The sequence below is a fragment of the Salvelinus fontinalis genome, chromosome 2 (genome assembly GCF_029448725.1).
Source record: "Salvelinus fontinalis isolate EN_2023a chromosome 2, ASM2944872v1, whole genome shotgun sequence".
Classification (NCBI taxonomy): domain Eukaryota; kingdom Metazoa; phylum Chordata; class Actinopteri; order Salmoniformes; family Salmonidae; genus Salvelinus; species Salvelinus fontinalis.
Window position 1 is genome coordinate 8,555,755 of NC_074666.1, and position 22,006 is coordinate 8,577,760.

A 22,006-nucleotide genomic window follows, 5' to 3' on the forward strand; every position below is an offset into this window, starting at 1 on the left:
AATTACTTTGAGCGTTTGATTGAGCATGCCTGGAATGCCGGACACATGTACGCAGCTCAATCAATAATATCAAACACTATTCTTAACCTGGTCTGATGTGAAGTGAGCTCAACTCTGGGACTGATCAGGACTATTAGCATAATCACTAGAAATGTAATTGTGGTACAAAAAGCTAGAAAGAACAAGGGACTGTTTAGAGAACAGATGTCTAAACATGTCTTGCTAGGCATATGCTGTGTCTAAGGTATTTGCTGGGAACAAAGTGAACAAATTCTCCAAGGCCTAACACAGTTCCTTCCCAATGCTGCAGCTTCAACCCCATGCACAGTGAGACAGGTTATTAGAGGAGGTCACTGAATGTACAAGGATACTGTCTTGTATTTCTCTCTTTCTCGCTATTCAAACCATCACAGACAAACCGCCAAGGCCATTCCCAGAGACAGCAGAGCTGTTGAGAATGAGGTGCCTTTGAGTGAAAGATGAGAGAGAGCCAGAGAGAGAAAGCGGTGGCGTGACATCTGAAACCAGCTCAAAGCCCAGCATGAGGGAGGGAGGGAGGGAGGGAGGGAGGGAGGTCTGTGTCTGTCTGTCTGTCTGTCTGTCTGTCTGTCTGTCTGTCCCTCTCCCTCTCCCTCTCCCTCTCCCTCTCCCTCTCTCTCTCCCTCTCCCTCTCTCTCTCTCTCTCTCTCTCTCTCTCTCTCTCTCCTGCTTTCTACCCCTGCCCCTGTCTCCATGGAAACCTGCTAGACAATCAGCACAGTACCAGAGTACCATGTGAACTAATCTCACCCACAACACCATCTCAAACTGACCCTGGACCTGTAATCTTCTATGCAGGCAAGACGTCAATGTGACACTAATTTCACCGCGGCCACTATCAGCCTTGACCTGTAAAATCCAACACTGGCAGAGGTCACAGAGTGCTTCTATGTGGCCACACTCCTACATTAGAGAGAGAGAGAGAGAGAGAGTGTGCGTGTGTGCGTGTGTGTGTCCACCCACCTAGATGTATTCTCCAGCGTGCTCCTGACTTCATTCATTTGGTCCTTCCCAAAGTACACCACAGTTAGGTGGACACGCCCGTCCTGCCGCACACACACCTCTCTGCAACAACAAACAAACACAGATGAAGAAATAATTAATCACACAAAGCAGAGGACTCAACACACAACCCAGGGGGTAACACGGTTGATATCATTGGTTTTCTTTCAGAGACTTTAGCTGCGTTTGATGAAGCCTGCCTGACTGAACCGATGGAATAATCCCCAAAGTGCAAACCCTGCCCACTTGGCACTGAAGGTAGCCTGAAACCAAATGTTCAAAGTATTTGAAAGAAAACATATTCTGTATTGATAACAGAGGTCAGTTCAAAAGGGGTCACAGCAAGATCAGGTACATGTACTTTATGTTATGTATAATGTACATTTGCTATGTACATATGTTATGTTGCTAAAGAGGCACACTGTGAGGACTTGGTAACAGACAGAATCCCCGAGGAGGGATCCATCTCCAGCCCTGGTGTGACATTCCAGAACTCTAGCACCAGACGTTCTAATAGAGACATGCCAAATGTACAACGCTTATGCAGAGGAGCAGGTGGGCAGCTCCTTTCCTCTACTCCTGCTCACCTCTCCTCCTCTCCTCTCCATCTCCTCATTGCTTCTCTCCTCATCCTCTCCTCTCCTCCTCCTCACCGCTCCTCCTCTCTTCCTCCTCACCTCTCTTCTTCTCATCTTCCTCACCCCTCTCTTCCTCACCGCTCCTCCTCACCTCTTCCTCTCCTCCTCCTCACCTCTCCTTCTCCTCCTCACCTCTCTGCCTCACCTCACCTCCCCTTCTCCTCATCTCACCTCTTCCTCTCACTATACACATTAGGAAGACTAATCCTCATTCAGTGTCTCGAACAGTGTTGGGGACGCTACTCTGAAAATATAGTTTACCAGGCAAACAATTGCTTCAGACTGGAGCGACACTAAAGCTACCTTTAAGAAACATATAGTGCACTTAACTAAAGTTACATCCAAATTACTTCGTGAAAAATTACCATATCTAAATCGGAAATATCATAGACTACAAATTGCAAGAACAGATCACTCTGAAGTCAGATGTTAACATAATGTGTAATTTAGCCTATTAAACACAAAAATGAAGTTTCGAGATATATTTGCAAAAAAAAGCAGTGTGTAGTTCCAGTAGTTAGCTACCCCACCACATGGCTATAGTATGTAATTAACTAATACAAACACTACCTAGATTTTAATGTAGTTCAACTACCACCAAGCTACAGCAAAATGTAATTAAATTACTAGTTAAACTACATGTAGGTCCCTAGTCTCCATTATCGCTCCCTCCAGGTTTAATCTGATCACATTTGCAGCAGACAATATTGGACAGATATGAATAATGTAAACCTACCGTTGTCATCTTAGATGATTGGCCTTCCTTTGCCATTTAAACAGAAGAAGGTTAGTAGATGCAGGGTTTGTTGGAATAAAGTGTTGTGTTTAGTGTCTGTTGCCTCCTGGCCTGGATATTGAAATGAATAGTTATTAAGAATATATGGCTGGGAAGTTTAGCTATTGATGCTTTGATTACTTGCCTGTCATACATAATATATGTGTGTGTGTGTGTGTGTGTGTGTGTGTGTGTGTGTGTGTGTGTGTGTGTGTGTGTGTGTGTGTGTGTGTGTGCTTGTCTGTATGTGCATACAGTAAACGTACACTTATCTATGTACGTGTCATTCCTGTATTCGCTGTGCTCAGTAAATGTGTCACACGGCTTCTGAAAGAACGTCAGTCCTCCTAACATTCCTCTCATCTCTTCCTGAAAAAAACTGCACACACAAACACCCCGCCGCACCTCCACACACCTCCTCCTCCATCTACATTAATATGGATGAGACCAAAGCGTTTGCTCAGCGACTCAGGGAGACTTTGCACAGCAGGAACAGCACCACTGCAGTATATCAGTTTTATGTGTTGGTTTTAAGACTGCTACTAAGCAGGATTTGCCACAAAAAAAACTCAAAGCCTTGATAAGCAGCTGTGCAGGAGTGTAACAAATCACAGGAATTAAAGAGTCCATCGACGTCTCTAGCAGAGAGAGAGACATGCTGTCACTATCAGAGTACAAACGCAGCAATTATTTCCTTTGGTTTGAATCCTTGCTGCTGTGACAAACTGGGCATGTCAAACATGGTTAACTACAGTATATTCTGGTTCTCATTCTGTTGGTTATGGCATACAATTATCACAGATAATACAAGTGGACATGGAACATGATCTTTTTTAATGAACCCTTGTTTGACCCTTATTCTTCAGTAAGGTTAACTGAGAACACAACAACATCCCGGGGGAAGAGTTACAAGGAAGGAGAGAATGAGCCAATAACATGCATGAATAACTGAGTGGCTCCCACTGTACCTGAAGTTGTGCATAAAGTGTCTGAACTTGTCGGCTCGTTGGGAGAGGGGCACTATGATATTGATGCGGACATTAGCCGTGTCCACCCTCTCGTTCTTCACCTTCATCAGCGGCCCAAAGGGACGGAACAGAACCAGCTTCCTGAACTCACGGCTCTGGTCACCTTTGAAGGTGAGCTCATACACAGTGCCTTTGTCCTTCTCCGTCCGAGTGATACCTGGGGAAGGGAGACGAGTGTGTTTACCCATAGCGTGCAGGCATGTGTCACACACATACACATGAAAGGCGTCTTCCAAATATTGAATTGCACCCCCCCTTTTGCACTCACAACAGCCTCAATTCGTCTGGGAACGGACTCTACAAGGTGTCAAAAGCGTTCCACAGGGATGCTGGCCCATGTTGACTCCAATGCTTCCGACAGTTGTGTCAAGATGGCTGGATGCCCTTTGGGTGGTGGACCATTATGTGTGTGAAAAACCCAGCAATGTTGCGCCTGGCACCTACTACCATACCACGTTCAAAGAAACGTACATCTTTTGTCTTGCCCATTCCCCCTATGAATGGTACACATACACAATCCATGTCTCAATTGTCTCAAGGCTTAAAAATCCTTCTTTAACCTGTCTCCTCCCCTTCATCTACAATGATTGAAGTGGATTTAACAAGTGACATCAATAAGGGATCATTGCTTTCACCTGGATTCACCTGGTCAGTCTGTGTCATGGAAAGACACGTTCTTAATGTTTTGTATACTCAGTGTATATACACATACATGTACACACATTTGAAGTGCAGTTCAGTTTATTTGCCTATGTGTTATTTGTTTGTAATTATAATGTTATAATGGTGATATATATCCAGTAGTCCATTGGGGATCATCTTCTTGCTTTGTACACAAACACACTCAAACTCAGCCAGACTGTCCGTCGCTACTGCATGTGCACTGTCAACAATCTGTCAAATGGAGAATCGTTTCCCCACTGTGCTGCCTGGATTTGTAAGCATTTTCTGACAGAGAAGGATAGCATTGGCTCTGTGGCCGTGGGAGAAAACGACAGACAGGGCACTTCAGGCCAAATGAGAGAGGACAGACAGGTCATTTCAGAGGTACAGAAAGGGATTGTCAGGTAGGGGACAGCATCACTTGCTTCTCCTCTCTGCTCCTGGCTAGTGCCCTGGGCCTTCTGCCATTATGACAGCTGAAGGAGACCGGTCACGCATAGAGATCATACTGACACTGGATTATACCTTCTCAGAGAATTTAGACGTACCCAGACATATAACTTAACAACAATACAGTACACTCTGTTGTCCCTGTTGTCTCCATTTCACAGCTGTAAACTGTCAGTCAAAACCTCTTGTTTTCTGAAGTCAAAATCAAATGTTCCAAAGACGAGTCTCAATGGACATTACTGGACTAGAGAACTGCAGTGTGAGATTCAACATCATGAAAAGAAAATGATCTAAGAAAGAATTATGTACTTTGCTCACATTTCAAACATTCTACTTTTCATTTAAGAATAAACTCAGGATATTTGAAATCACAGCCTAGCTCCATGTCTCTTCACTCTGGGGACATGGCAGGATGTGGCTCCGCAGCCTAGCTCCATGTCTCTTCACTCTGGGGACATGGCAGGATGTGGCTCCGCTGCCTAGCTCCATGTCTCTTCACTCTGGGGACATGGCAGGATGTGGCTCCACAGCCTAGCTCCATGTCTCTTCACTCTGGGGACATGGCAGGATGTGGCTCCACAGCCTAGCTCCATGTCTCTTCACTCTGGGGACATGGCAGGATGTGGCTCCACAGCCTAGCTCCATATTTCTTCACTCTGGGGACATGGCAGGATGTGGCTCCACAGCCTAGCTCCATTTCTCTTCACTCTGGGGACATGGCAGGATGTGGCTCCACAGCCTAGCTCCATGTCTCTTCACTCTGGGGACATGGCAGGATGTGGCTCCACAGCCTAGCTCCATTTCTCTTCACTCTGGGGACATGGCAGGATGTGGCTCCACAGCCTAGCTCCATGTCTCTTCACTCTGGGGACATGGCAGGATGTGGCTCCACAGCCTAGCTCCATGTCTCTTCACTCTGGGGACATGGCAGGATGTGGCTCCACAGCCTAGCTCCATGTCTCTTCACTCTGGGGACATGGCAGGATGTGGCTCCACAGCCTAGCTCCATGTCTCTTCACTCTGGGGACATGGCAGGATGTGGCTCCACAGCCTAGCTCCATGTACTGTACCACATGAACATGTTTGTCACTCACACAGCATACCACTCTTTTTCCACCCAAACCGTCTGGTTTTTCTCACTCTCATTCCCTGTGCTGTTCTCTCTTTCACTCTCATCCTCTCTGTCTTTCATTTCCCTATCTTAATCTCGCTCTCTCTCTCTCTCTCTCACTCCTGTTGTCTCGTTACCCCTGTCTCATTCTTTCTGTATGACAGCTGAGCAAATCCACCCATAGCAGCTCTTGAAAAACTCCATTCAGCACAGCCAATGGGCAGCATTCACTATTTGTGTTCAGTCACGGCTCGCTAACTGAGGATTGGCAGGGCTCATAATGCTCCCTTTATAATCGTCAGCATCTCAACAAGCTTCAAGTTGTCTGAGTAAATGAAAAGGTACTTGTCCACTGGTACAATTAAGTTAAAAGGACAGGCGAAGGAGAACTGCTAAGCTAAAGACAGTTGCCAGTTCATTAACTAGCCTACATGGTTCATTAAAACTTCTTAGGGAGCGGGGTCCCGTCAACGGGGCAGTTGTAAATCATGCAGCGTCGTGTGTCACGATCACATATTTTAGAGAAACAACAAACGTCTGTAGATATAACACGGTTCATTAACTAGCCTATACGGTTCATTAACTAGCCTAACCGGTTCATTAACTAGCATACACGGTTCATTAACTAGCCTTCACAGTTCATGAACTAGCCTACACAGTTCATTAACTAGCCTACACGTTTCATTAACTAGCCTGCACGTTTCATTAACTAGCCTGCACGTTTCATTAACTAGGCTACACAGTTCATGAACTAGCCTACACAGTTCATTAACTAGCCTACACGTTTCATTAACTAGCCTGCACGTTTCATTAACTAGCCTACACAGTTCATTAACTAGCCTACACAGTTCATTAACTAGCCTACACAGTTCATTAACTAGCCTACACAGTTCATTAACTAGCCTACACAGTTCATTAACTAGCCTACACGGCTGCTTTCATATTTGTTGTTGAACAATGGTTGTTTGCTACTTGCTGCACACACAGCCAACAACAGACTAGTTTGTGGATAATTAGCAAATTGGTTATCTACAGGCTGGAAGCATATTTCCTATTGGAGTGTTAAATAGCAGATACCTAAACAGGTCTTTCAAGGAAGAGGTACGTAAACACTCCTGGCTGAAATGATGTTTTCACTATATTTTCAGGATGCCCGTGTTTCAGGATGCCCGTGTCCCTCTCCCAGGTACACGTAGGTATTAGTCAGAAGTGGCCCAAGTAAAGATGTTGACCTTTAAAAGGAAACAGCTCCTCTCTCTGAGCTTGTGGAAGGAAACAGCCCCCCTCTCTGAGCTTGTAGAGATGCTACACACTGAATGGAAAGCAGCTGTGCTCCGTTCCTACTGCAGATCATGCTAGACTAGCCGGATATCCTAGCTTTGGCTCTTCAGCACCCAGCAGCAGGATCCTCTATTGTTTTGCTCTGATTCTCAGCATTCGTCATTATGGCCATCAAACAACAAAATCCTGGAAATAACAGTTTCCCTGTTTGAAACGTGTTGGAAATTAGGCGTTGTTGTGCTGTTTGTTTTCTATAGTTCAACTTGATTCCATTTTTATTAAAACCATGTCAATATCCAATAGTTCAACCATGAAGATATGACATGCATTGTAAGTAGTGTGGAGCAAAGCCATGTACAATTGAAGTTGGAAGTTTACATACACCTCAGCCAAATTCATTTAAACTCAGTTTTTCACAATTCCTGACATTTAATCAGAGTAAAAGTTCCCTGCCTTAGGTCAGTTAGGATCACCACTTTATTTTAAGAATGTGAAATGTCAGAATAATAGTAGAGAGAATGATTTATTTCAGATTTGTTTTCTTTCATCACATTCCCAGTGGGTCAGAAGTTTACATACACTCAATTAGTACTTGGTAGCATTGCCTTTAAATTGTTTAACTTGGGTCAAATGTTTTGGGTAGCCTTCCACAAGCTTCCCACAATAAGTTGGGTGAATTTTGACCCATTCCTCCTGACAAAGCTGGTGTAACTGAGTCAGGTTTGTAGGCATCCTTGCTTGCACACACATTTTCAGTTCTGCCCACAAATGTTCTATAGGGTTGAGGTCAGGGCTTTGTGATGCCCACTCCAATAGCTTGACTTTGTTGTCATTAAGCCATTTTGCCACAACTTTGTAAGTATGCTTGGGGTCATTGTCCATTCTGACCCAAAAATCTCTGAAACTGGAAACACCTATCTCCCTCACTAGCTTTAAGCACCAGCTGTCAGAGCAGCTCATAGATTACTGCACCTGTACATAACCCATCTACAATTTAGCCCAAACAACTAACTCTTTACCTACTGTATTTATTAATTAATTTATTTTGCTCCTTTGCACCCCATTATTTCTGTCTCTACTTTGCACTTTCTTCCAATGCAAACCAACCATTCCAGTGTTTTTTTTTAGTTTTTATTTTACTTGCTGTGTTGTACTCACTTCGCCTCCATGGCCTTTTTATATTTTATTTATTTATACATATATCTGTTTGCCTTCACCTCCCTTATCTCACCTCACTTGCTCACATTGTATATAGACTTATTTTTTTTCACTGTATTACTGACTATATGTTTGTTTTTACTCCATGTGAAACTATGTGTTGTTGTATGTGTCGAACTGCTTTGCTTTATCTTGGCCAGGTCGCAATTGTAAATGAGAACGTGTTCTCAATTTGCCTACCTGGTTAAATAAAGGTTGAATAAAAATAAAATAAAAAAAAATTTTTTTAACTTCCTGACTGATGTCTTGAGATGTTGCTTCAATACATCCACATAATTTCCCCTCCTCATGATGCTATCTATTTTGTGAAGTGCACCAGTCCCTCCTGCAGCAAAGCACCCCAACAACATGATGCTGCCACCCCCCTGCTTCACAGTTGGGATGGTGTTTTTCGGCTTGCAAGCATCCCCCTTTTTCCTCCAAACATAACGATGGTCATTATGGCCAAACAGTTCTATTTTTGTTTCATCAGACCAGAGGACATTTCTCCAAAAAGTACAATCTTTGTCCCCAGGTGCAGTTGCAAACCGTAGTCTGACTTTTTTATGGTGGTTTTGGAGCAGTGGCTTCTTCCTTGCTGAGCGGCCTTTCAAGTAATGTCGATATAGGACTCTTTTTACTGTGAATATAGATAATTTTGTACCTGTTTCCTCCAGCATCTTCACAAGGTCGTTTGCTGTTGTTCTGAGATTGATTTGCACTTTTCGCACCAAAGTACGTTCATCTCTAGGAGACAGAACGCGTCTCCTTCCTGAGCGGTATGACAGCTGCGTGGTCCCATGGTGTTTATACTTGCATACTATATTTTGTACAGATTGCGTGGTACCTTCAGGTGTTTGGAAATTGCTCCCAAGGATGAACCAGACTTGTGCAGGTCTACAATTTTTTTTCTGAGGTCTTGGCTGATTTATTTTGATTTAACCGTGATGTCAAACAAAGAGGCACTGAGTTTGAAGGTAGGCCTTGAAATACATCCACAGGTACACCTCCAATTGACTAAAATAATGCCAATTAGAGTATCAGAAGCTTGTAAAGCCGTGATATAATTTTCTGGAATTTACCAAGCTGTGTAAAGGCACAGTCAACTTAGTGTATGTAAACTTCTGACCCACTGGAATTGTGATACAGTGAGTTATAAGTGAAATTATCTGTCTGTAAACAATTGTTGGAAAAATGACTTGTGTCATGCACAAAGTAGATGTCCTAACCGACTTGCCAAAACAATAGTTTGTCAACAAGAAATTTGTGGAGTGGTTGAAAAACGAGTTTTAATGATTCCAACCTAAGTGTATGTAAACTTCCAACTTCAACTGTATACAGTGCATTCAGAGAGTATTCAGAGCCCTTCCCTTTTTCCACATGTTGTTACCTTACAGCCATATTCTAAAACAGATTAAACAAATATTTTCCCTCATCAATCTACACACAATACCCCATAATGACAAAGCGAATTCAGGATTTTAGAATTTTTTCAAAATTGTATACAAATTAAAAACAGAAATACCTTATTTACATAACTTTTCAGACCCTTCGCTATGACACCCGAAATTGAGCTCAGGTGCATCATGTATCCATTGATCATCCTTGAGATGTTTCTACAACTTGTTTGGAGTCCACCTGTGGTAAATTCAATTAATTGGACATGATGTGGAAAGGCACACACCTGTCTATGTAAGGTCCCACCGTTGACAGTGCATGTCAGAGTAAAAACCAAGCCATGAGCTCAAGGAATTGTACGTAGAGCTCCGAGACAGTATTGTGTCAAGGCACAGATCTGGGGAAGTGTACCAAAACATTTCTGCAGCATTGAAGGTCGCCAAGAACACAGTGGCCTCCATCATTCGTAAATGGAAGAAGTTTGGAACCACCAAGACTCTTACTAGAGCTGGTGGCCCGACCAAACTGAGCAATCAGAGGAGAAGGGCCGTGGTCAGGGAGGTGACCAAGAACCCAATGGTCACTCTGACAGAGCTCCAGAGTTCCTCTGTGGAGATGGGAGAACCATCCAGAAGGACAACCATCTCTACAGCACACCAATCAGGCCTTTATGGTAGAGTGGCCAGACGGAAGCCACTCCTCAGTAAAAGGCACATGACAGCCGCTTGGAGTTTGTCAAAAGGCACCTAAAGACTCTCAGATCATGAGAAATAATATTCTCTGGTCTTATGAAACCAAGATTGAACTCTTTGGCCTGAATGCCAAGAGTCATGTCTGGAGGAGATCTGGCACCATCACTACGGTGAAGCATGGTGGTGGCAGCATCATGCTGTGTAGATGTTTTTCAGTGTCCTTGAGTGTCCCATCCAAAGCCTGGACTTGAATCCAATTTAACATCTCTGAGTAAAGGGTCTGAATACTTACGTAAATGTGATATTTCAGTTTTTATTTGTAATAAATTAGCAAAAATGTCTAAAAACCTGTTTTTGTCATTACAGGTTATTGAATAAGTATTCGAATAAGGCTATAATGTTAAGGGGTCTGAATACTTTCTGAATGCACTGTATATATTGTAGATATGCCATACATTTATGTATAGCTGTATACATACTGTATGTTTGGCTCTGGTATTGAGCTTAATGACTCACCTTCTATGAAATCTGATGCTGAGTAGACCTTGGTGGTGTGGCCCTTGTCTGCTCCGTTGCGGGGGGTGTTGAGACTCTGCAGGGCTGTCTCTAGTGCTTCACTCAGCTCATCCCTCCGGTCCTTCCTCACAGGCTTCTCCTCAGGGTGCCTTGTCAGGCCCATCTCCAGCTGGTACACCCTCTGCAGGGTGAAGCTCTCGAAGGGCACCATGGCGTACTCACTGGGTAGTCTAGTCCCCTGGTGGACCTCCGCCCGGCCCAGCTGACTGTGGAGGAACTCCTGAAGGTCAGCGTGGCTCCTGTCGGCCCCTGGCCCTTGTCCTCCCTCCCCGAGGATACCTCCTCCTGGGGACTGGCCACCCCGGCCTCCCCCTGTCCCCCGCTCCATGGAGTCTTGAACTCCTTTCAGCTGCTCGCTGCGCTCCTGTAGCGCCTCCTTCAGCTGGGCGATCTGTTTCTTTAAACTAGTGATGTGGAGCTTGTGTTGCTCCTCGCGCTCTGCAAGCATGGCTTGGTATCCATTCCGCCCAGTGGGTCCGCTCTGAGCCGCCCTCGTGCCCCCTGCTGCCCCTCCTACCCCGATCCCCATCCCGGGGCGTGGCAGGGCGTGGCTCACCAGGTTGTCCTCGGAGTGGGGGCTGCAGGTCATGACGTAGAGGAGGGACAGAGAGCAGCACACTAGGACCAGCAGAACGCCCACACGGGACACCCAGGCCAGCAGACCCCTCCGCAGCATCCCGCTATCACCCAGAGGATCCAGGGAAACACACACAACTGGACACACCTTACCCTCCAGCAGTGAATACAGTCTCACCGTCCACTAGAATGGAATTGTCTGTGTGATTGTTATTAATGTCTGACTAACCAGAGAAGATCAGCCTGAATGATAACTTGGCTCATTATTTAACTCATTGTACATTGCTTACACCAATGTCTGGGTTCTTCATCCGTATGTCTGTGGTCAAGGTTGAGGCCCATTGGCCACGCCGCCTTCTCCCCTGGATGAGGCCCAGGAAGGCTCAACGAGGTCCAGAACCTTTCTATTTCTGATCCAGTCATTGGTAGCAGACGCTATTCATCAGTGAGTCACATCACACGTGGTCCCAGTACTTTCTCTGTTCACCTTGTTCTTTCCTTCCTGCCTGATGCTGAGGTTCCATTACAGACCCCCGAGAGAATGTCTGTCTCTCTTTGACTTGTCCTATGTTCCACTGGTCTCATGTTTAGAGATAATGACACATTTTTTGTCATGGTCGGAAATTGAGTAAACTGCAGAGAGGGGAAACCACATTCTCTAGAAGAAGGTGAATTCACAACTATGTTCACTGGCAGTTCTTTCTAGATGTGTACTTCATCCATGAGTCACCTTCTAGAGAGAGAGAGAGAGCAGGAGGGAAAGAGAGAGAGAGGGGAGGGCAGTAGAAGGGAAAGAGAGAGAGAAAAGGAGAAAGAGAGAGTTATAACTCAGTTGGTGTTAATGTACAGTTAAGGTTTTTGAGTGTATGATATCATCATCACGATCATTATACATTTCCTCAATCTCTTTCATCTAGACATATATGCCTTGGTATATGAGATAGCCTGAAGAGCTTCACTTTGTGGTAAATCTCTCTATCCTGTTGTGGTATAAATCTTTGAGGTCTTATTTGCACAGAGGGTAAACATTTTCCGAACCCTCGAGGGCTTGAGGGGGGCTAAAACCTGAAGTCTATTGCATGAGAATATAGGGACAGAAAATAGTTTTAATATCAAACTCAGATTAGAAAACACGCCACACAATTTTCAAATGTTTATTTTAATATGAGCTAAAAGTGTGGGTTTCTACCTGGCGACCATGCCAAGCAGAGCATTTCCCAGTCCCTTTAACTGCTGAATAACAATGGCCGTGTTCGAGAGCATTAAAACGACTGCAGGCGACTGCCGACTGACTGATCTACAAATCACCTTCCATCATAAATAACGACTCATTATTATTTGTAGATCAGTCAGCCAGTCACAATTTACCCATGATACATTGTGGTTTTGATCCTCTCGAACACGGCCATTGTTGTCAGTGGTGACAGTGTGACACTATGGGGGCTATTCTGTCTGTCCTGTCCTCGTACTGTGGAATATTAGGATCGGTGGAAGTATAAACACAAAACAAGAAAAGCAAGAAAATAGGGCATTTACTCACCTACACAAACTCTCCTCTCTCCTACCTTTCTTTTCTCCCCCTTTCTGTCATGTTTTGTCTTTGATCTTCATGTCTTGTCCCTGTGCTTCCCTCTGCTGGTCTTATTAGGTTCTTTCCCTCTTTCTATTCCTCTCTCTCCTCCTCCCTCTCTCCCTCCCCCGCTCTCTCTCTCTATCGTTCCGTTCCTGCTCCCAGCTGTTTCTCTTTCTCCTAACGACCTCATTTACTCTTTCACACCTGTCCCCTATTTTGCCCTCTGATTTGAGTCCCTATTTCTCCCTCTGTTTTCTGCTTCTGTCTTTGTCGGATTCTTGTTTGATGTTTGCTGTTCTGTGTCCTTGTTCCGCCCTATCGTGTTTTTGCCTTCATCAGATGCTGCGTGTGAGCAGGTGTCTAGTGGTCGCGTCTCCAGTCGTTCATCTCTACTGACGAGAGGATTTCAGTTTTCCTGTTTTGTTTTTACCTTAGATATATCAGGAGTATCGTTTTTTGTCTAAGACTGGAATAAAGACTCTGTTTCTATTTCGTCGCTTTTGGGTCCTCCTTCATCAGCATAACAGAAGAATCCGACCAAGAATGGACCCAGCGACTACGGATTCTCTCTACACTACCGTCAAGTTCCAGGGAGCAATGCTCGGCAGACACGAGCAGGAATTGTCTGCTGCTCGTCAGGCCGTTGAGACCCTGGCCGCTCAGGTTTCCGATCTCTCAGGACAGTTTCAGAGTCTTCGTCTCGTACCACAAGCTACTTCCTGGTCTTCCGAGTCTCCGGAACCCAGGGTTAATAATCCACCATGCTACTCTGGACAGCCCACTGAGTGTCGCTCCTTTCTCACCCAGTGTGATATTGTGTTCTCTCTCCAGCCCAACACATACTCTGGAGAGAGAGCTCGGATCGCTTACGTCATATCACTCCTTACTGGGCGGGCTCGGGAGTGGGGCACAGCTATCTGGGAGGCAAGGGCTGAGTGTTCTGACGTTTATCAGAACTTTAAGGAGGAGATGATACGGGTCTTTGATCGTTCAGTTTTTGGGAAGGAGGCTTCCAGGGGTCTGGCTTCCCTATGTCAAGGTGATCGATCCATAACGGATTACTCTATAGAGTTTCGTACTCTTGCTGCATCCAGTGACTGGAACGAGCCGGCGTTGCTCGCTCGTTTTCTGGAGGGACTCCACGCTGAGGTTAAGGATGAGATTCTCTCCCGGGAGGTTCCTTCCAGCGTGGACTCGTTGATTGCACTCGCCATCCGCATAGAACGACGGGTAGATCTTCGTCACCGAGCTCGGGGAAGAGAGCTCGCGTCAGCGGGGCTTCCCTTCTCCGCATCTCGACCATCTCCTTCCATCGGCTCAGAGACTGAGCCCATGCAGCTGGGAGGTGTTCACATCTCGACTAAGGAGAGGGAACGGAGAATCACCAACCGCCTTTGCTTCTATTGCGGTTCTGCTGGACATTTTGTCATGTCATGTCCAGTTAAAGGTCAGAGATCATCAGTAAGCGGAGGGCTACTGGTGAGCGCTACTACTCAGGTCTCTCCATCAAGTTCCTGTACTACCTTGTCGGTCCATCTACGCTGGACCGGGTCGGCTGCTTCCTGCAGTGCCTTGATAGACTCTGGGGCTGAGGGTTGTTTTATGGACGAAGCATGGGCTCGGAAACATGACATTCCTCTCAGAGAGTTAGGGAGGATCACACCCATGTTCGCCTTAGATGGTAGTTCTCTCCCCAGTATCAGATATGAGACACTACCTTTAACCCTCACAGTATCTGGTAACCACAGTGAGACCATTTCTTTTTTGATTTTTTGTTCACCTGTTACACCTGTTGTTTTGGGTCATCCCTGGCTAGTATGTCATAATCCTTCTATTAATTGGTCTAGTAATTCTATCCTATCCTGGAACGTTTCTTGTCATGTGAAGTGTTTAATGTCTGCTATTCCTCCTGTTTCTTCTGTCCCCTCTACTCAGGAGGAGCCTGGTGATGTGACAGGAGTGCCGGAGGAACATCATGATCTGCGCACGGTCTTCAGTCGGTCCAGAGCCAACTCTCTTCCTCCTCACCGGTCGTATGATTGTTGTATTGATCTCCATCCGGGGACCACTTCTCCTCGGGGTAGATTATTCTCTCTGTCGGCTTCCGAACGTAAGGCTCTCGATGATTATCTGTCTGCTGAAGGCATTCAGATGGATCCCGCTAAGGTCCAGGATGTCAGCGATTGGCCTGTTCCTAAGTCACGTGTCGAGTTACAGCGCTTTCTCGGTTTCGCTAATTTCTATCGGCGTTTCATTCGTAATTTCGGTCAAGTGGCTGCTCCTCTCACAGCTCTGACTTCTGTCAAGTCTTGCTTTAAGTGGTCTGGTTCCGCCCAGGGAGCTTTTGATCTCCTCAAGAAGCGTGTTACATCCGCCCCTATCCTTGTTACTCCTGACGTCACTAAACAATTCATTGTCGAGGTTGACGCTTCAGAGGTGGGCGTGGGAGCCATTCTGTCCCAGCGCTTCCAGTCTGACGATAAGGTCCATCCCTGCGCTTACTTTTCTCATCGATTGTCGCCATCGGAACCCGAGGGGATTCTCCCTGAAGGGCGTGTTGTCGGGTTGACTGTCTGGGGAATTGAGAGACAGGTAAAGCAAGCACTCACTCACACTGCGTCGCCGCGCGCTTGTCCTAGTAACCTTCTGTTCGTTCCTGTCTCTATTCGTCTGGCTGTTCTTCAGTGGGCTCATTCTGCCAAGTTAGCTGGTCACCCCGGCGTTCGGGGTACGCTTGCTTCTATTCGCCAGCGGTTTTGGTGGCCTACTCAGGAGCGGGACACGCGCCGTTTCGTGGCTGCTTGTCCGGACTGCGCGCAGACTAAGTCAGGTAACTCTCCTCATGCCGGTCGTCTTAGACCGCTTCCCATTCCTTCTCGACCATGGTCTCAGATCGCCTTAGACTTTAGTACCGGTCTGCCTTCGTCTGCGGGGAGGACTGTGAGAGCCGCCAATAAACGTAGGATTAAGAGTCCTAGGTATTGTCGCGGTCAGAGAGTGTGGCTTTCCACTCGTAACCTTTCCTTTACGACAGCTTCTCGCAAGTTGACTCCGCGGTTCATTGGTCCGTTTCGTGTCTCTCAGGTCGTTAATCCAGTCGCTGTGCGACTGCTTCTTCCGCGACATCTTCGTCGCGTCCACCCTGTCTTCCATGTCTCTTGTGTCAAGCCTTTTCTTCGCGCCCCCGTTCGTCTTCCCTCCCCCCCTCCCGTCCTTGTCGAGGGCGCACCTATTTACAAGGAACGGAGGATCATGGACATGCGTTCTCAGGGACGTGGTCAACAGTACTTAGTGGATGGGGAGGGTTTCGGTCCTGAGGAGAGGAGTTGGGTTCCATCTCGGGACGTGCTGGACCGTTCGTTGATTGATGATTTCCTTCGTCGCCGCCAGGGTTCCTCCTCGAGTGCGCCAGGAGGCGCTTGGTGAGTGGGGGGGTACTGTCATGTTTTGTCTTTGATCTTCATGTCTTGTCCCTGTGCTTCCCTCTGCTGGTCTTATTAGGTTCTTTCCCTCTTTCTATTCCTCTCTCTCCTCCTCCCTCTCTCCCTCCCCCGCTCTCTCTCTCTATCGTTCCGTTCCTGCTCCCAGCTGTTTCTCTTTCTCCTAACGACCTCATTTACTCTTTCACACCTGTCCCCTATTTTGCCCTCTGATTTGAGTCCCTATTTCTCCCTCTGTTTTCTGCTTCTGTCTTTGTCGGATTCTTGTTTGATGTTTGCTGTTCTGTGTCCTTGTTCCGCCCTATCGTGTTTTTGCCTTCATCAGATGCTGCGTGTGAGCAGGTGTCTAGTGGTCGCGTCTCCAGTCGTTCATCTCTACTGACGAGAGGATTTCAGTTTTCCTGTTTTGTTTTTACCTTAGATATATCAGGAGTATCGTTTTTTGTCTAAGACTGGAATAAAGACTCTGTTTCTATTTCGTCGCTTTTGGGTCCTCCTTCATCAGCATAACACTTTCTCATTCACAAGCACATTTCCTTAATCAGATTAAGACTGTGTCGTGTCTTTGGCTATGCCGGATTAAGGGATATGACATGCTATTCTATAAAAGAATTTCTCTGTAATCAATATTACCTGATTAAGCTAATCAGGTAGATAATTAACTAGAAAGTCGGGGCACCACAAAATAATGTTTATAGAGCTGTTATCTTCCGAATAAACTCTTAAAGACCTAGTAATCTTTTACATTGATAGCAGTCCATATTTAATCGTCACCTTGTTTAGTCTCATCTGAAAGTTGTAAATTCTTGGTTATATTCACGAACCCTGGCAAACAAGTTGAATCAGCAATACAAAATTTGGTTTAATTATTTATTTACTAAATACCTAACTAATCACACAGAATTATATACACACCGAATGGATCATACATTGATTACAAATTATGTCATAAAGAAAACGTCCCTGGTGGATGGAGCCGACATGACGGCTGGTTACACAAAGGAAAGGTGGTTGGGTTTGAGTGAAAGAGCGGGAAGACTGAGTAACAAAGGGAGAAGCTATGCTATCGTAAATACAGTATCTTATGCATTCTAAATTACCGCCCATTTGAAAAATAAGAATGCAATAAATATTTACTCTGAGCTGCGCTTCGGTAGATTGGTCGTCGATGGAAGGCCGGTTTGTCCTTTATGGATCTCTGGTCCTCTGAAGACTGTCTAGTGGTGAACTGGAGCTTGGTAGAATGGATACTCTGTCCGTCCTCTCCTAGCCCACGTTTAGCGGGCGGAGGGGGTAGCACTTCTTTAGTGAAAAAGAGTTCAAAGTTCATACCAAGTTGCCATGCTAAATGCTCATGCTATATTCTGGCTGGTATAGTCGAAATTCATCCTTCCGACATGTAGGTCGTCACCTTCACATTGGAATTCGATGCTAATTTCGTTAGGTTCTCTAAGGTTGGCTTAGTTCTGTAGGTGGTCTTTGTCCTTTCAACGTGGGGACCTCAAGTCCACACGTCCTTGGAACCGCTTATTATCTGAGCCCTTTTAACGTAGGACTTTTAACGTCCTCGGAACAGAAAGTTACATTTTCGTCAAGGGCTTTATACAGGAGGGGAGAGAAGGGCGTGTTTCATAGTTTATAACCAATGTCTCTTCACATGAGCGGGTCACTGAGTGAGCAGAGCTTTAACCTTATGAAAACCCAAATCTCTCATTTAGAAGCTAAAATTACATTTCATATTTTCACAAATAGCTTCATATTTAAACATTTAAATTGCACAACAATTCCATGTGAATCTGATAACTATAATGTGTAGACTTTCCAAGATACAGTTTGTCATCCTATCATTAGTAAGAATGTCTCAGACGCCAACTGATCTGGCATCATATTCATTAAGTACCAACGCATATTTTCAACTGGTTGGATTACCGAAATATGGTTCCTTTCCCCCCACCTTTTGATGTTCCCAAACTCTATATGTTTAATAACAAAGGCTTTTCAAGAGTCCTTCTGTAGAGTCAAGAGAGAGGAAGGAAAGGGAGAAAGGTATTTATGGGGGGGGGTCATAAACCTCACCCACAGGCCAACGTCATGACAACTGTATGGACAGAGACAGAAAAAGACTGCTTGTCTGTAGGCCTATGTTTCCATACCTGTGTGTGCTGTGCACGATGGACACACGTACCCATGTGTGTTTGTAAATGTAGTTAGTGTGTTAGCTAGTCAAATCAAATCAAATCAATCAGTTAGTGTGTTAGCTAGTGTGACTGTATGTGTGTCTCTCTGTTAACTCACCACACAATTAGCTCTTTATAGGCTTAGTACAGTCTGCTCCTAATGAAAGGATCAGTTATGCCAGCATTGAATACTGGACTGTATTTAAGAGCTGGGCTGCCTGGGCAGCTCTGCTAGCTTAAACCAACATCTTAGGAAAGAGATGCCTGGGCTGCTCTGCTAGCTCAAACCAATATCTTAGGAAAGAGATGCCTGGGCTGCTCTGCTAGCTCAAACCAACATCTTAGGAAAGAGATGCCTGGGCTGCTCTGCTAGCTCAAGCCAACATCTTAGGAAAGAGATGCCTGGGCTGCTCTGCTAGCTCAAACCAACATCTTAGGAAAGAGATGCCTGGGCTGCTCTGCTAGCTCAAACCAATATCTCAAGAAAGAGATGCCTGGGCTGCTCTGCTAGCTCAAGCCAACATCTTAGGAAAGAGATGCCTGGGCTGCTCTGCAGCTACTTTGAAGAATCTCAAAGCTTTAACACTTTTTTGGTTACTACATAATTCCATATGTGTTATTTCATAGTTTTGATGTGTTCACTATTATTCTACAATGTAGAAAATAAAAAAATTATGAAAAACCGTGGAATGAGTTGGTGTGTCCAAACTTTTGACTGGTACTGTGCGTATATATTAATTACAAATGAAAAGCTGAAATGTTTACATGATTTTTGATTGACTACCTCATCTCTGTACCTCACACATACAATTATCTGTAAGGTCCCTCAGTCAAGCAGTGAATTTGGTAGAGAGGTTAACATTAAATTCTCTGGCAAGAGCTCTGGTGGACATTCCTGCAGTCAGCATGCCAATTGCATGCACCCTCAAAACTTGTGGCACAGCGGGTTCCAGTTCCCGCCAATGTCCAGCAACATCGCTCAGCCATTGTAGAGGAGTGGGACAACATTCCACAGGCCACAATCAACAGCCTGATCAACTCTATACAAAGCAGATGTGTTGCTCTGCATGAGGAAAATGGTGGTCACACCAGATACTGACTGGTTTTCTGATCCACACATCTACCTGTTTTTTAAGATATCTATGACCAACAGATGCATATCTGAAATCCCACTCATGTGAAATCCATAGATTACTGCCTAATGAATTTATTTCAATTTACTGATTTCTTATGTGAACTGTAAATTGTTGCATGCTGCGTTTATATTTTTGTTCGGTATAGTTACTCCATAATACTAACCTAAATTATAGAGTGAAAACCAGGAAGCTAAAGTAAACTAAAGTAAAACTGCAAAAAATGTGGCAAAGAAATTACATTTATGTCCTGATTACAAAGGTTTATGTTGTATGCAAATGCAACACAACACATCACTGAGTACCGCTCTCCATATTTTCAAGCATGGTGGTGGCTGCATCATGTTATGGGTATGCTTGTAATCGTTAAGGACTGGGGAGTTTTTCAGGATAAAAAAGGAACGGAATGGTGCTAAGCACAGGCAAAATCGTAGAGGAAAACCTGGTTCAGTTTGCTTTCCACTGGGAGATGAATTCCCCTTTTAGCAGGACAATAATCTAAAACACAAGGCCAAATCTACACTGGAGTTGCTTACCAAGAAGACAGTGAATGTTCCTGAGTGGCCGAATTACAGTTTGGACTTAAATCTATTTGAAAAACATATGTCAAGACCTGAAGATGGTTGTCTAGAAACGATCAACAACCAATTTGCTTGTAAAACTTTGAAAAGAATAATGGGAAAATGTAGCACAATCCAGGTGTGGAAAGTTCTTAGAGACTTACCCAGAAAGACTCACATCTGTAATTGCTGACAAAAGGTGTTCCTACAAATTATTGACTCAGGGGTGTGAATATTTATTTAAATTAGATTTTTCTATATTACATTTTCCAAAATTTGCAGAAATCTCTAAGAACATGTTTTCACTTTGTGATTGTGGGGTATTGTGTGTAGATGGGTGAAAAAAATAATATTTAATACATTTAGAATTCAGGCTGAAACACAACAAAATGTGGAATAAGTCAAGGGGTATTAATGCTTTCTGAAGTAGACTGTACACGGGGTACCAGTACTGAGTTAAAGTGACAATAAAACATATATACAGTGCATTTGGAAAGTGTTCAAACCATTTGACTTTTTCCACATGTTGTTACGTTACAGCCTTATTCTAAAATGGATTAAATTGTTTTTTCCCCTCATGAATCTAAACACAATACCCCATAATGACAAAGCAAAAACAGGTTTTTAGAAATTTGATCAAATCTATTAAAAATAAAAAACTTAAAAATCACATTTACATATGTATTCAGACCCTTTACTCAGTACTTTGTTGAAGCACCTTTGGCAGGGATTACAACCTCGAGTCTTCTTGGGTATGATGCTACGAGCTTGCACTGTATACATATATATATTTTCTTTTGTCTTATTTTCTTTTGTATGTGACAGTGCAGTGGAAAGGAGACGAGGTGAGGATGCTACTTGTACACTAATTAAATGTACCCTATGAGTCCACAGCCTGTAACTACCAGGCCTTCTCCCACATAGAGCCAGAGCCAGGGACTGAGGTTGGTAGGAGAGACTGAATGAATGGTGATTCACAGCCAAACCACCGACTCTCAGTGACTGTGTCAATGGATTGATTCACTGGTTTCCATTTGACTCCCCAGGGGAACTGAGAGGGCTGTCATACCGCAATATAAAACCTCTACATCATATTATGGGATGATGTGTTCTTCTCTGAAATCAATAATTACATTATGATTCATTATTAAATTTCAACGTCATACTGATTCTATCTACATTTAATACTGTACACAGATCCCAATATAACCCTAATGTGGAACTGAATGAAAAGTACATTACAAGATAACATCTATTCCTACTTCTGAAACCAGGGCCCATATTCATAAACCGTCTCAGAGTAGGACTACTGATCCAAGATCAGTTCCACATTATTCATTATGATATTAAGGGAAAAACTGACCCTAGATCAGCACTCCTATTCTGAGATCCTTTGTGAATAAGTTGGCAACTGAGCTAACCTTCAAGTCTTGTCTTAATTTTCGGTCTGAGGTGAAACAAACTGCCACTGTATTGCAGTCAGGAAATGATGTGCCTTTTTACTTTCTGGCAGGTCTCATCTCAGCGGTGATGTCATAGCCTGTCCAATACAGAGGGAAGTATTAAACTGTGGTGTTACAGTTTAGAGGAGTTTAGCCATGTTCCTGTCACCTCTGACTAATGGTGTTGTGTACGAATAGTTACGTACAACTGTGGGTTCTGTCTTGCTGTTACTGGTGTTACTTCGGCTAATGTTT

At 44.5% G+C, this 22,006-nt stretch overlaps 1 protein-coding gene across 3 annotated transcripts in view; it reads right to left on the reverse strand.

The window, feature by feature from the left end:
- Window positions 1-22,006, reverse strand: part of LOC129811307 (chondroitin sulfate N-acetylgalactosaminyltransferase 1-like) — a 49,418-nt gene that overhangs the window by 18,284 nt on the left and 9,128 nt on the right. For 2 of the 3 annotated variants that reach the window (XM_055862530.1, XM_055862511.1), the window contains exons 2-4: window positions 10,791-12,159; window positions 3,423-3,639; window positions 1,003-1,104 (exon numbers count right to left, since the gene is read on the reverse strand). In XM_055862530.1, the coding sequence (XP_055718505.1) occupies window positions 1,003-1,104; window positions 3,423-3,639; window positions 10,791-11,526 (1,055 nt within the window). In that variant the 5' untranslated portion in view covers window positions 11,527-12,159. Of the gene's footprint in view, window positions 1-1,002; window positions 1,105-3,422; window positions 3,640-10,790; window positions 12,160-17,576; window positions 17,742-22,006 lie in introns of all 3 variants that reach the window. The other variant, XM_055862521.1, reaches the window with a different exon arrangement.